Source organism: Scyliorhinus torazame, chromosome 11 (assembly GCF_047496885.1).
Source record: "Scyliorhinus torazame isolate Kashiwa2021f chromosome 11, sScyTor2.1, whole genome shotgun sequence".
In the NCBI taxonomy this organism is placed as follows: domain Eukaryota; kingdom Metazoa; phylum Chordata; class Chondrichthyes; order Carcharhiniformes; family Scyliorhinidae; genus Scyliorhinus; species Scyliorhinus torazame.
Genome location: NC_092717.1, coordinates 110,621,209 through 110,635,164, shown reverse-complemented (window position 1 = coordinate 110,635,164; position 13,956 = coordinate 110,621,209). Strand labels below are relative to the sequence as shown.

Below are 13,956 nucleotides of genomic sequence, written 5' to 3'. Positions count from 1 at the left end.
GGAGGCTATGTGAGCCAAGCACCAGGAAATGCGGGGTTAAAAGCGCTCGAAAAAGGGGCTGGTTTAGCACAGTGGGCTAAACAGCTGGCTTGTAATGCAGAACTAGGCAGCAGCGTGGGTTCAATTCCCATACCGGCCTCTCCGAACAGGTGCCGGAATGTGGCGACTAGGGGTTTTTCACAGTAACTTCAACTTCAGTTGTGACAATAAGCGATTATTATTATTTTCCAATGTGCGATGCCTACTGAATGTGGTCCTCTCTCATGCAGAGGGGTGGGGAACAGGAGGTGGTAGTGGTGTAAGATGCTGGGAAGGCTTTTGATCGGGTAGAGGGGGTACTTGTTGGAGTGGTTCGGGATAGTGAGTGTTTCGGGATAAGGCCTAAGTTTGTGTCGTGGGTCAAACTGTTGGACAAGGAACCAAGGGCCAGTTTTCGGACGAATAATGTTATCTCGGGTTATTTTTGGTTGTGTAGAGCAATGAGGCAAGGGTGCCCTATGTTCCTCCCTCCTATTTACTTGGCAATTGAGTCGTTGGCCATCACTGCTGGAGTCATATATAGGACAGACCAGCTGAGACATCGAATTTCCTTTCCTAAAGAGCATTACTGAATCTGATGAGTTTTAAAACAATGGTATCATCACCTGAGGTTGGTTTTCAATGTCATATTTTTTTATTTATTGAATTTAAATTCCACCATCTGCTATGGTGAGATTTGAACACATGTCTCCAGAGAATAATATTGGCCGCTGGTTTATTAGCCCAGTAACATTCCTACTACACAACCATCCTCCCCTACCTGGGCATTAGTGTGGGAGGGCAGTAAGTTGAGTATTATTGTGAGGTTGGCTGCTCAGACGGACATGTTAAGTGCCTGCAGTGAGTGGATTGAGTGGAGTTGTAAATTGTGTTGACAAGATGCATGCTTTTCAGGACAATGCTGTATATGTCAGAGTGTGGGGCTTGATACCCGACAGTGTTATGCCATTGACTTGTCACCCCCGCCTGAAGCCTTGGATCTCCTTGGTCCACAGTGGTTAGGTTTGAGGGGCTACGCTATTGCATTTCACTTCTGTGGCCACTTCCAACCATGGAAATGACGGTATCCTCTTCCTGCTGTCCATAAGGGAGCTCACCTCCTTGCAACCCCTCCGCTTCTTCCGCTAGTTCTCCAAGCAAGAGTCGGAAATCTTTGGGCCAAATGTGCCAGTTCTCCTGTTCATTACTTTGTCTGCTGCAACCTAAATAATCCAGCTTTTGGTGAGCTTAGCTGAAACATCTCTTAAATTAGAAATCCCTTTTCTGTTAAAATGGCCACGTTGTCCCACTTGCTCTCCCTCCCTAGTTGGTCAGGAAGCCTGGAGATGGGGTGTTCTGCTTGCTCTGGCAGAGGATAATTGGAAGGTCCACTTCATGATGGGGATTGCAACCCACAAATGGTCCTGACATACAAATATAGCCCAGCTGTAAGATTGAACCTGACGTCTCTTGTAATGTGGGGAAATGTCACGCCAATTTGTGCACTGAAAAGCGCTGAAAAGAGACTGGAATATTTGCATTATTTAGTTGATGTCACTTGATAAATATTTGCAAGCACACTGGATGAACTTCTTGTGGTGATGTGCATCAATGTAAATGCATGTAGGCTAGCTAGACACTGGAGGGAGCACCAGAAACATCACACACACACACACACTCAACCAATAGATCAGTTAGCTAGGACATGACCAATGGACATTCACGATACACAAGGAGGTGACACCACCACAGGAGGGCATTACACCAACCCATATATAAAGGACACCACACACATGATCTGCCTCTTTCCAGTGGAGACAGTCAGTGAGTAGAGACACAGGGTTGATTCAATATTACACCCACCACGTGAATTGCAGCAACTGGTTAGACAGTCTGGGTAGCTATAGTAGGATTAGCAGTAGCGTCGAACCTGAGTAATAGAAGTGTAAATAGTTTAATAAACGTGTTGAAGTTATCTCCACGTCTGAACCTTCCTTTGTCAAGTGCACCACAAGGAAGCTGCTAATGTTACACCTACAACATAACAAATCACTTCTCAAATCCGATGTCATGTTTCTATTGTTATTGGCCTATTACCCTTGCTTGAAGCCTATCATGCAAACATCTCCATGTACCTAGTACAGCAGTTGTGCCTCAACATAATATTTAATCTGAAAGAGAGGACCTCCTGCATAGCAGCACTTCCTCAGTACTACACTGCAGTGACAGGCATTATTATGTGCTCACGTCCCAGGAGTGGTACGTGAACACATTATTTGGACTCAGAGGCAAAAGTGTTATCAGTGGGTTACAGCTGGCACATATCTGTGTGTGATATATTAAATACACAAATCTATATACATACAATTGTGTTGATTGTCTCTTTAAGAGCAACACATCAGAGTAAGGGTCACCTGGAGGTGGAGTCCTTTTAGGCTGGAGACATGAAGGGAGCTAGCAGCAGCCATGTGGCTGCTGGTTGCTGTACAATTCTTTTGGTCAATAAATCCTTTTGTATTTCTTTTTTCAAAATATCTTTATTCTCCTTTTTCATATTTTCATCCAAATTTACAATCCTTTTGTATTTCGAATGATGTCTGTGAAAATGTATGATTACAATAATGCAATAATATCATTACAATAACTGTTACGATATGAAAGAATTATCTAGAAGTTAAATATTAAAGTGAGCGCTTATGGCGCAGAGGACCCAGGTTCGAATCCGGCTCTGGGTCACTGTCCGTGTTGAGTTTGCACATTCTCCCCGTGTTTGCGTGGGTCTTGTCATGATATGCAAACATGCAACCAATGAACACTCAGAATAGGACACAACCAATGGGCAGTCAGGACACTCAGAGGTGGCATCACCACAAGGGGGCATGACATAAACACTATGAAAGGGATGAGGCACTCACACTCTGCCTCTTTCCACAGACAGACATCTAGAGAGTTAGACAGGGTTGATCAGTAGCATCACACCCCAAAACGTGGCTTAGAGCAAGCTGGTACAGTTAGACTGAGTTACTACAGTTAGATTAGCAGAGAGTCGAACTCATTTGAGAACTGTGTTAATAGTTCAATAAACACGTTGAAGTCATTTGAGAATCTGGAGCATCCTTTAGTTCAGACTGCATCAATTAGCAGCCTGTGTTATCTGAAGCAGCATAACACAACATGATACCAGGAGTGATTGTTCAATCTATATAGTTCAACTCAGCAAGATCCGTGACAATCAGCTACTAAATACATGCACAATGGACAAAATTCAGGCTCCTCATCAGCTCAGGACCACCGGCAATCTTAGTGCCAACTGGTGATCATTCAAGCAGAAATTTCAACTGTACGTGGAAGCATCCAACCTCAATGGCGCGACTGATGCTCGGAAGATAGCTCTTCTACTCACCACTGCGGGTGACCATGCGATAGACACCTTCAACTCCTTTCACTTTTCCCAAGGGCAGGAAAAATCGAAGTACCAAACCATCCTGGAAAAATTCGACAGCCACTGCGAGGTGAACACCAATGAAATCTTCGAGCGCTACACCTTCAAGCAGAGGATGCAAGGTAAAGACGAATCCTTCAACTCCTATCTAACTAACCTTAGACTGCTAGTGCAATCCTGCAACTTCGGTGATATCACTGACTCCATGAGCAGAGACCAAATCGTTTTTGGAGTCCACTCTGATCCTCTGCGAGAGCAATTGTTGAAAATCAAGCACATGACCCTGCCGGTCGTGATTGAAACGTGTACTGTGCATGAGCACTCTAAAAATCGCTATTCACAGTACAAAATGGCAGAAAGGGAAAAACAAGCCTGCCACGAGGTGGAGTGTTCAGGTCATCTCCCAGATGCAGCGCCTCCACATTGACGAAAGCGGCCAATTCGCGCACTCTTCCCGGTGCCCGATGCATGCGCAATGCGATCGGGAACATGAAGCGGCCGGAAACCGCACTACGCAGGTGCAGACGTCCGAGAAACGCACGGCGCATGCGCAACGACGCACTGAGCGTCATGACGCCGACGTCATGACGTGTGCGAACTGCGGCACTGCCCATTTTTTAAAAAACTGCCATGCAAGAGGCAAACGCTGTTTAAACTGTGGGAAACCAAACCACTATGCAGCCCTGTGCAGATCTGCACCACCAGTCAGGAGCCAGCGCTCCCAATTCCGACAGCAGCGCATCAGAAGTGTGCAACACCGAAAGCATGACTCTGATCCAGGCAGTGCGACGGATCCAGGTGACGAATACCTGGACAACACTTTCCGAGTGGACATTATTACGAAGTGCGAATATGCCACATCAGACACATCGCGAGTCCAATCAATCCTGCCCGTGGATTCCGAGGACGAATGGCATGGAGTGATGAAGGTCAACTACTGCCCCATACAGTTCAAACTGGACACAGGTGCCTCCGCCAACCTGATTTCGCAGGTGGACTTCAAGAGAATCCAGAAGCCCCCCACAATCCTTCCAGCTGCCTGCAAACACCTGGACTACAATGGAAACACAATCACGGCATTGGGGTCCTGCCATCTGCAGGTGTCCAGCCGACACACACAAGCAAGCTTACGCTTCGAGATTGTTAAACCAGACAGGGCGTCCCTGCTAGGGGTGCACGCCTGCAAGCAACTGAATCTCATTCAAAGGGTCTACACCACAACGCCGTCACATTCGGATCTTCAGGCCAGCATCGACGACATCCTAGCCCAGTACCCAGATGTATGTAGCGGGATGGGCATGCTGCCGTACGAGTACAAGATTCTACTTTGGCCTTATGCCAAGCTAGTGGTCCACTCACCACGACGTGTCCCTGCTCCACTGAGAGAGCGCCTGAAGGCATAGCTCACGAGTCTACAACAGAAAGGCATCATCTCCAAGGTCACTGAACCAACGGACTGGGTCAGCTCAATGGTGTGCGTAAAGAAGCCTTCGGGGGACCTACGCATCTGCATTGACCCCAAGGATCTGAACAAAAACATTACGCGGGAACATTACCCCATCCGGAAGAGGGAAGAAACCACGGGTGAGATGGCACACGTGCGCTTCTTCACAAAATTGGATGCATCCCAAGGATTTTGGCAAACCCAACTTGAAGAATCCAGCAGAAGGCTCTGCACCTTCAAGATGCCCTTTGCCAGATTCTGCTACAACCGAATGCCATTTGGCACCATCTCGGCATCAGAGATTTTCCATCGCATCATGGAACAGATGATGGGGGGAATAGAAGGAGTTTGTGTCTACGTTGACGATATCATAATCTGGTCCACAACCCCAGAGGAACATGTGCCGTGACTCAAGAAAGTATTCCGATGCATACATGAACATGGCCTCAAGCTAAACAGGTCCAAGTGCTGTTTTGGGACATCCACGCCGAAGTTCCTGGGCGATCAGATTTCGCAACACGGTGTGCGCCCGGACACAGACAAAATTAAAGCCATTGAGGCAATGAAAGTCCCCGAGGACAAGAAGGCAGTACTGCGCTTCCTGGGAATGGTCAATTTCCTTGGCACGTTCATCCCGAATTTGGCCACACACACCACGGCCCTACGCAACCTGGTGAAAAAATCAACCACCTTTGAGTGGAAGGCGGAGCACCGAACAGAGTGGCTGGAGCTGAAAGCCAAGCTCACCACTGCACCCATCCTTGCATTCTTTGACCCAGACTGAGAGACCAAGATATCCACAGATGCGAGTCAGAATGGCATTGGGGCAGTGTTGCTTCAAAGAGACGACACGTCATCCTGGGTACCAGTAGCATACGTGTCACGGGCAATGACACCCACTGAGACCAGATATGCGCAGATTGAGAAGGAGTGTTTAGGTCTTCTCACCGGCATCCTCAAATTTCATGATTATGTCTACCGCTTGCCAACATTTACTGTTGAGACGGATCATAGGCCTCTGGTCCACATCATCCAAAAGGACCTGAACGACATGACACCTCGTTTGCAGAGAATACTGCTCCAACTCCGGAGGTATGATTTCAATTTGATGTACACACCTGGGAAGGAGCTCATCATCGCCGATGTATTGTCCCGCTCCGCCAACTCACCCAGTGAACCACTGGAGATCTTCCAGCACATTGAATTGCAGGTACAACTGTGTGCAAGCACTCTCCCGGCAACAGATGAGAAGATCGTTGTCATCCGAGAAGAGACGGCCAAAGACCCCCTGTTGCAGTGAATCATCCACAACCTCAGCAGTGGCTGGCAGAAAGGGCAATGCCCACAATTCTGCAACGTCAAGGACGACCTGACGCTGATCGGCATCCTGTTCAAGCTGGACAGAATAGTCATCCCGCTACATCTCCAGAGCTTGGTGCTGCAGCAGATTCATGAGGGACACCTGGGTGTAGAAAAGTGCAGGTGCAGGCCCGGCAAGCTGTCTACTGGCCCGGCATCAACCAGGACATCACGGACATGGTCCTGAACTGCGAAACCTGTCAGAGGTTCCAACAAGCGCAGAGCAAGGAGACACTCCAACCATGTGACCTAGAGACCTCTCCGTGGTCCAAGATTGGCATTGACCTATTCCACGCGAATGGTCGCGACTATATCTTTTTTTTTAGATATGTTTATTCAAATTTTCCAACAACATTTTTAACAAACCCCCCCCCCCCCCGGGGTTCTTTAGCATTCTTTAGAATTCTGGAGCATTCTTTAGTTAAGACTGCATCAAGTAGCAGCCTATATTATCCGAAGCAGCATAACACAACAGGTCTGACCCACACAACCCAAAGATGTGCAGGTTAGGTGGATTGGCCTCACTAAATTGCCCCTTAATTGGAAATGAATAATTGCGTACACTAAATTAAAAAAATTATATTAAAGTGTGCAGATGAATTGATGAATATCTAATTGCTTTTCCTTATTCATTCCTGATCAGTTTATTGGTTTGCCGAATAATATCCTCAGGAAAATAGAGAAGCATAGTGCTCTTATGGAAAAGAGTAACAGTATAGTCCGCTGCTGCCATACAGTGTAATGTCATAAAACCAAAATTTCCACTCATGAAATATAATATAACATTTTCATTGTTGGATAGAATTCAAGAAGGAAATGGATTCAGAGATCAATTGCACAACACAGCTCCGGATTCATGTGCAGAGAGATCCATGGAATCTACCCAGTGGTGTGCACAACCTCATCCAGGCTATTACAAGATTTGTAGAAGGTCAGTAACAAGTGTTGACAATTTCTGAATTTCATTATGATAGTTAAAAAGATAACATTTTGGGGAAGACTGATGACTTCAAGTCTTAAAGCAAGTATTTAATGGGGAAAAAAGCATGTTTTGAAATATGTTATTTCTTCATCCAGTAAAATAAGTCCCTGTTACTGATTTGATTTCAGTTTTCATTAACTTCTTTTACAATTACATCTTTAAATATTTAACAGACAAGATGTACTCATGTAAGAAACACCAATGCATAATTTTAAAAATAATTTTCTCATTACATACACACAAAGTAGGTTGATTTTTAACAATAAAAGTATTGCTATTTAAATTTTTTTTAAATTTAAATGTTGCTTAATTCAGACCACAATTTGTTTACTACATATAAACAGCATATAACATATCATGCAGACTCTGTCATTCAATTTTCAATCCTGATTGCATTGCTTATGACCTCATTCATTGTCCCAAAATGCAAATATTAATAGAAATATGGTAAAGTGACAGCAATTAGAAAAGAATAATGGGGTTTGATCGAGACTTGTGCGACACAGTGACTGCTAACAACCTTCTGGTTTGCTTACATAAATCTTTTGCAATGTAGAAAATATAATTAATCATGCCTTTACAAGAAATACATGAAACAAATAATCTTGGGGAGTTATATAATCCCTCGTTCCAGCAGAAGTTCCTCATGGTGTTATGGGTCCGGGTTTAAAGAACCCCAAAGTGTTTCATGGAGTTCAACCGAACCACAACTTTTAATAGATTGTGGTGTGGGAAGCAGACGGCATACTCTCCAGGTGTGATACAGCAAAAATGGACAAGTGGTTTTTAAAACTAAACAATATTTATTCTATGAACTCAAGTTAACCTTTTAAAAACAAACATTGAATATCTTAGCACCCATTACTTCAAAGATAACCCCAAAAGACTAGAACACTAAATAATCCTTCAAACTGTTCCTTTAAACATCCAAAAGACTTCAGACCTTCAAAAATAGGAGCACATTAGGTTACATTCAATATATTTATAGTCTTTGGATTGCAGAAATCAACAGACCAGCTCTGTGTTTCTTCATGCAGCTCACAGCAAAACACACAGACACTCCCAGCTGCGTTCTCAAACTGAAACTCAAAAAAGCAGAAGTGAGCTCAGCTCCCCCCACACTCTGACATCACTTCAGTAATATGATCAGCTCCGTTTCTTAGAGGTACATTGCTTAAACATCAATTTCTTAAAGGTACTCTCACATGACACCTCCCCCCAAGAAAAAAAAATAAACCATCAACTTCAAGATGGTTTCATTTTTCACCTTTGCACCATCAATTAAGAAATGCACACAGTAAAAACATTTTACCGGTTCAAAAAAAACAACACACGCAAACGGGTATAATAATATAGTCCATTTTTTTTCCCCGTTCTTCCTCCAACCGAAATTCTTCGCGATTGATAGTCTCTTTGAACAAGAAAGTCTCTGCACGATCCATCCATTCCTCCCCCCCTCGGCATTTCTCTTTAAAGTTAGATTCTTCAGTTCAATCTGATCACAGAGTCCCTTGCAATTCACCAATACAGGAGCATCGGTTACCACAGCTTTCAGGCAGTCAAATGCATTCAGTAATATGATCAGCTCAATTTCTTAAAGGTACATTGCTTAAACATCCATTTCTTAAAGGTACTCTCACATGACAATGGTAAAGCGGGAATTAAAGTGAGGTGAGCCAGCAGTGCAGGAAAATGGGGCAACAGTACTCTCTGATGAATTAATGTTTGCTATTGTTGTACCTGTTACTGGCACAATATAGTTTGTGCACTCTCTCGGAACTCCTCGATCCTCTGATTGTAAGATGGACAAAGAACAATACAGCACAGGGACAGGCCCTTCGGCCCTTCAAGCCTGTACTGGTCATGATACCAACCTTTGCCAAAACCCTCAGCACTTCCTTGTGCCATATCCTTCTATACCCATCCTATCCATGTGTTTGTCAAGATGCCTTTTGAACACCAATAATGTATCTGCTTCCACAACTTCCCCTGGCAACGCGTTCCAGGCACTCACCACCCTCTATGTAAATAAACTGCCTCGCACATCTCTAAACTTTGCCCCACGGACCTTAAACCTATGCCCCCTGGTGACTGACCCTTCCACCCTGGGAAAGAGTGCCTGCCCATCCACTCTATCCATGCCCTTCATAAGCTTGTGGACCTCTATCAGGTCACCCCACAGCCTCCGTCTTTCTAATGAAAACGGTCTGACTCTATTCAGCCTCAACACATAGCTAACACCCTCCAGACCAGGCAACATCCTGGTAAACCTCCTCTGCACCCTCTCCAAAACCTCCACATCTTTCTGGTAGTATGGTGACGAAGAAAGATGAGTTCATATGAAGCGACACTATCAACCTGGCAGCCAAAAATGCAGGGAATTGAAGGCGAGGCAACAGGACGAAGCTAGGTAAAAAGACAGTATGTCATTTTACTTTTAAAAGTTTTAAAATCACAAACGGATTCATCCTCATCGACCAAAAATATGGGTGAACTATCTGATGACTTAGACGTGCCGATTTATGAAGGTGCCCCATCACCTGAATAGCAAGAAGTGGACCCTGAGATGGCAATGGGACTACAGGACATTTTGTCTGTTGAATTGAGGGCAGAAACCATCCTGAAGGCTTTGCCTTATGGCCAAAATCTGTTCCACTGGGTATGATAGAATATTTGGTATCAAATAAACCAGAAAACATACATAATATGGAAACCTTGAGAAAAGAGTTTGAGGGTGGAAGCTGAAAGAAGGTTAGAAGTCTTCATAAGTCCCTTTTTCTGAGGGTGAAGAGAAATTAGAAATTGGTTGATTTTTTTAAAAAACCTTTAAGCAAGTCTACTGTTAAGTTTGCAAATTATTCCCTGACCCTAGTGAAGGGAAACACGCATTCGCCGACGGGTACTCTAACTGGAGAAATGGTGGAAGTGATATTGCTGATCATGAAACTTCCAAAGTGGTTCAGAAACAAATTCACTAATGAAGTAAAAGATGCCAAGTACTATTTAATAATAGTTGATTCAACACCAGATGTGAGTCATGTGGACCAATTAATATTAAAATATGTGACCATTAGTGGTGAAGATGTAGAGCGATCTCTTTGTTTTGTCCAGCTACAATATCACACTTCTGAGTGTCTGAAGACAACTGTTTTGGAAATGATTGCAAAATTAGGTTCGAAAATCAAAAATTGTCATGAACAGACCTTCGATAATGCTGCGAATATGGCAGGAAAACATTCTGGTCTACTAGCAGGACTGAACAATGCAAGCCCCTGTTCATTATTCATCCCATGTTCAACTCACTCCTTGAATTTAATTTGCAACGCTGCAGCTGAATCCTGTGAGGAAGCTGAACATTTTTTTTTACTTTGTTCAAATGTGTATAGCTTTTTTTTAGGTTTCTTCGCATTGGTGGAATATGTTGCAATCATGCTTGGAGCAGGCAAATGAAAAACATTTGATGGTCAAATTAATTTGTGACACCAGGTAGTCTGCTTGTATAGATGCTATTTTGGGTTGGAAATGAACTTTGTTGATAGTAAGGAAATTTTATCAGACATAGCCACATCAAATTCAGAAAAATTATGTGTGAATGCGAAAGTAAAATCCTTAGCAGAGAAGTTTGAAAACTACAATATTGCTCTTTTTACTGTTTTGTAGAACTGTTTATTTAAAAGAATTAATGGCAACCGTAAATCCTTGCAAAATGTAGATACAACTTTATAGAATGCAGTACAATTGTTAGTCTCAGTTAAAAGTTTTGTCATGGAAGTTGAAACTGTTTATAGCTACCCGGTGGAAGCAGAGGCACTGGCATGAGCATAAAATACAGGTGCGTCTGATTTCATATATTTCATAGAATTTACAGTGCAGAAGGAGGCCATTTGGCCCATTGAGTCTGCACCGGCTCTTGGAAAGAGTATCTCACTTAAGCCCACATTTCCAACCTTTTTGAAAAAAAAATATATTTATTCAAATTTTTCAACAAATTTTCAACCCCCCCCCAACAAAAAGAAAGAAACAAGAACACAACAATCAAAAATTATACATTGGATTTTCCCCATATACAATAACCCCCCTATATGACATTTAAAAACACCAAGAGGGAAATCCCCCCCACCCACCCAAACGCCCCTCCAAAAGAACCCACTCCCCCCCCACCTCCCCCTCCTTCTCCTCCCTCCGGCCCTGGGCTGCTGCTGACCTCCTCCAAACGCTCCGCGAGATAGTCTAGGAACGGTTGCCACTGCCTGAGGAGCCCCTGCACAGACCCTCGCAAGGCAAACTTTATCCTCGCCAGCTTCATGAACCCTGCCAATTCGTTTATCCAGGCTTCCACACTAGGGGGCTTCGCATCTTTCCGTAATAGCAAAATCCTCCGCCGGGCTACCAGGGACGCAAAGGCCAGAATACGGGCCTCTTTCCCCTCCTGCACTCCCGGCTCGTCCGTTAACCCAAATAATGCCAACCCCAGCCTCGGCTTGACACGGGCTTTCACCATCTTGGGCATAGTCCTCACAAAACCCATCCAGTGACTGGCACGACCAGAACATATGGACGTGATTTGCCGCGATTCCCGAGCACCTCCCACATCTGTCCTCCACCCCAAAGAACCTACACAAACTTGCCCCTGTCATATGCGCTCTGTGAGTAACTTTGAACAATTATTATACATGATACAAGGAAGAATTAACCCTACTCAGGGCATCGGCCCACAGACCCTCATCTATCTCCTCCCCCAGCTCCTACTCCCACTTGCCCTTTAACTCCTCCACCGAGGCCTACTCCTCTTCCTTCAGCTCCTGGTAAATCGCCGAAACTTTGCCTTCTCCAACCCATACACCCAAAATCACCCTGTCCTGAATCCCCTGTGCCGGGAGCAGTGGGAATTCCCTCACCTGCCGCCTCACAAACGCCCTCACTTGCATGTACCTGAAAGCGTTTCCCGGGGGTAGCCCAAACTTCTCCTCCAGCGCCCCTAGGCTCGCAAACGTCCCATCGATGAACAGGTCCCCCATTCTTCTAATCCCTGCCCGATGCCAGCTCCGAAACCCCCCAACCATCCTTCCCGGGACGAACCGGTGATTCTCCCGAATTGGGGACCAAACTGAGGCTCCCACCTCACCCCTGTGTCGCCTCCACTGCCCCCAGATCTTCAGCGTCGCCGCCACCACTGGACTCGTGATATACCTTGTCGGCGAGAGCGGCAACGGTGCCGTCACCAGCGCCCTCAGGCTCGTGCCCACACAGGACGCCATCTCTAACCTATTCCACGCCACCGCCTCTCCCTCCATTACGGATCATCGCCACATTGGCTGCCCAATAATAGCCGCATGAATTCGGCAGCGCCAGCCCCCCCTGTCCCTGCTACGCTCCAGAAACACTCTCTTCACCCTCGGGGTTTATTCGCCCACACAAAACCCATGATGCTCCTACTTACCCGTTTGAAAAAGGCCTTGGGGATCATAATGGGAAGGCACTGGGACACAAAGAGAAACCTCGGGAGGACCGTCATTTTTACCGACTGCACCCTACCCGCTAGCGAGAGTGGCAGCATATCCCATCTTTTAAAATCCTCCTCCATCTGCTCCACCAACCGCGTCAAATTGAGCCTGTGCAGGGCCCCCCAACTCCTAGCTACTTGGATCCCTAGATACCGAAAGCTCCTTTCCGCTCTCTTCAGCGGTAGCTCGTCTATCCCCCTTCCCTGGTCCCCTGGATGCACCACAAAGAGCTCACTCTTGCCTACGTTGAGTTTATACCCCGAAAAGTCCCCAAACTCCCTTAGGATCCGCATGATCTCCGCCATCCCCTCCACTGGATCTGCCACATACAGCAACAGGTCATCAGCAGACAACGACACCCGGTGTTCCTCTCCCCCCCGGACCAGTCCCCTCCATTTCCTGGACTCCCTCAGTGCCATGGCCAGAGGCTCAATTGCCAGTGCAAACAACAAGGGGAATAGGGGGCACCCCTGCCTCATCCCGCAGTACAGCCGAAAGTACTCCGACCTCCGCCGATTCGTAGCCACACTCGCCACCGGGGCTCTATATAGCAACCTGACCCAACTGATGAACCCCTCCCCGAACCCAAACCTCTGCAACACTTCCCAAAGATACTCCCACTCCACCCGGTCAAAGGCCTTCTCCGCGTCCATAGCTGCCACTACCTCCGCTTCCCCCTCCACCGGGGGCATCATAATCACATTGAGGAGCCTCCGCACATTTGTATTTAATTGCCTACCCTTCACAAATCCCGTCTGGTTCTCATGAATCACCCCCGGGACATAGTCCTCAATTCTCGTAACCAGCACCTTCACCAGTATCAACATTGAGGAACGAGATTGGTCTATACGACCCACATTGCAGTGGATCCTTGTCCTGCTTCAGGATCAAAGAAATCAGAGCCCTAGACATTGTCGGGGGCAAGGTCCCCCCCTCCCTCGCCTTATTGAAAGTCCTCACCAGCAACGGGCCCAGCAGGTCCATGTATTTCCTGTAGAATTCAACCGGTAACCCATCCGGCCCCGGGGCCTTCCCCGCCTGTTTGCTAGAGCTGTTGGGGAGAGTTTAAACTAATGTGGCAGGGGGATGGGAACCGATGCAGGAAGTTGGAAAGTAGTAAAACAGGGGCAGAAACAAAAGGCAGTAAGGGGAAAGTGTAAGGCAGAGAAGCCATCGTCAAAAATCAAAAAGAGCGACAGTACAAGGT

General features: G+C 45.9%; 1 protein-coding gene across 2 annotated transcripts in view; it reads left to right on the top strand.

Moving 5' to 3' along the window:
- The window catches only part of prex2 (phosphatidylinositol-3,4,5-trisphosphate-dependent Rac exchange factor 2), an 825,781-nt gene that overhangs the window by 616,502 nt on the left and 195,323 nt on the right, over nucleotides 1-13,956 (top strand). For both annotated transcript variants that reach the window (XM_072467618.1, XM_072467617.1), the window contains exon 30: nucleotides 7,066-7,194. In XM_072467618.1, the coding sequence (XP_072323719.1) occupies nucleotides 7,066-7,194 (129 nt within the window). The remainder of the gene's footprint in view (nucleotides 1-7,065; nucleotides 7,195-13,956) is intronic.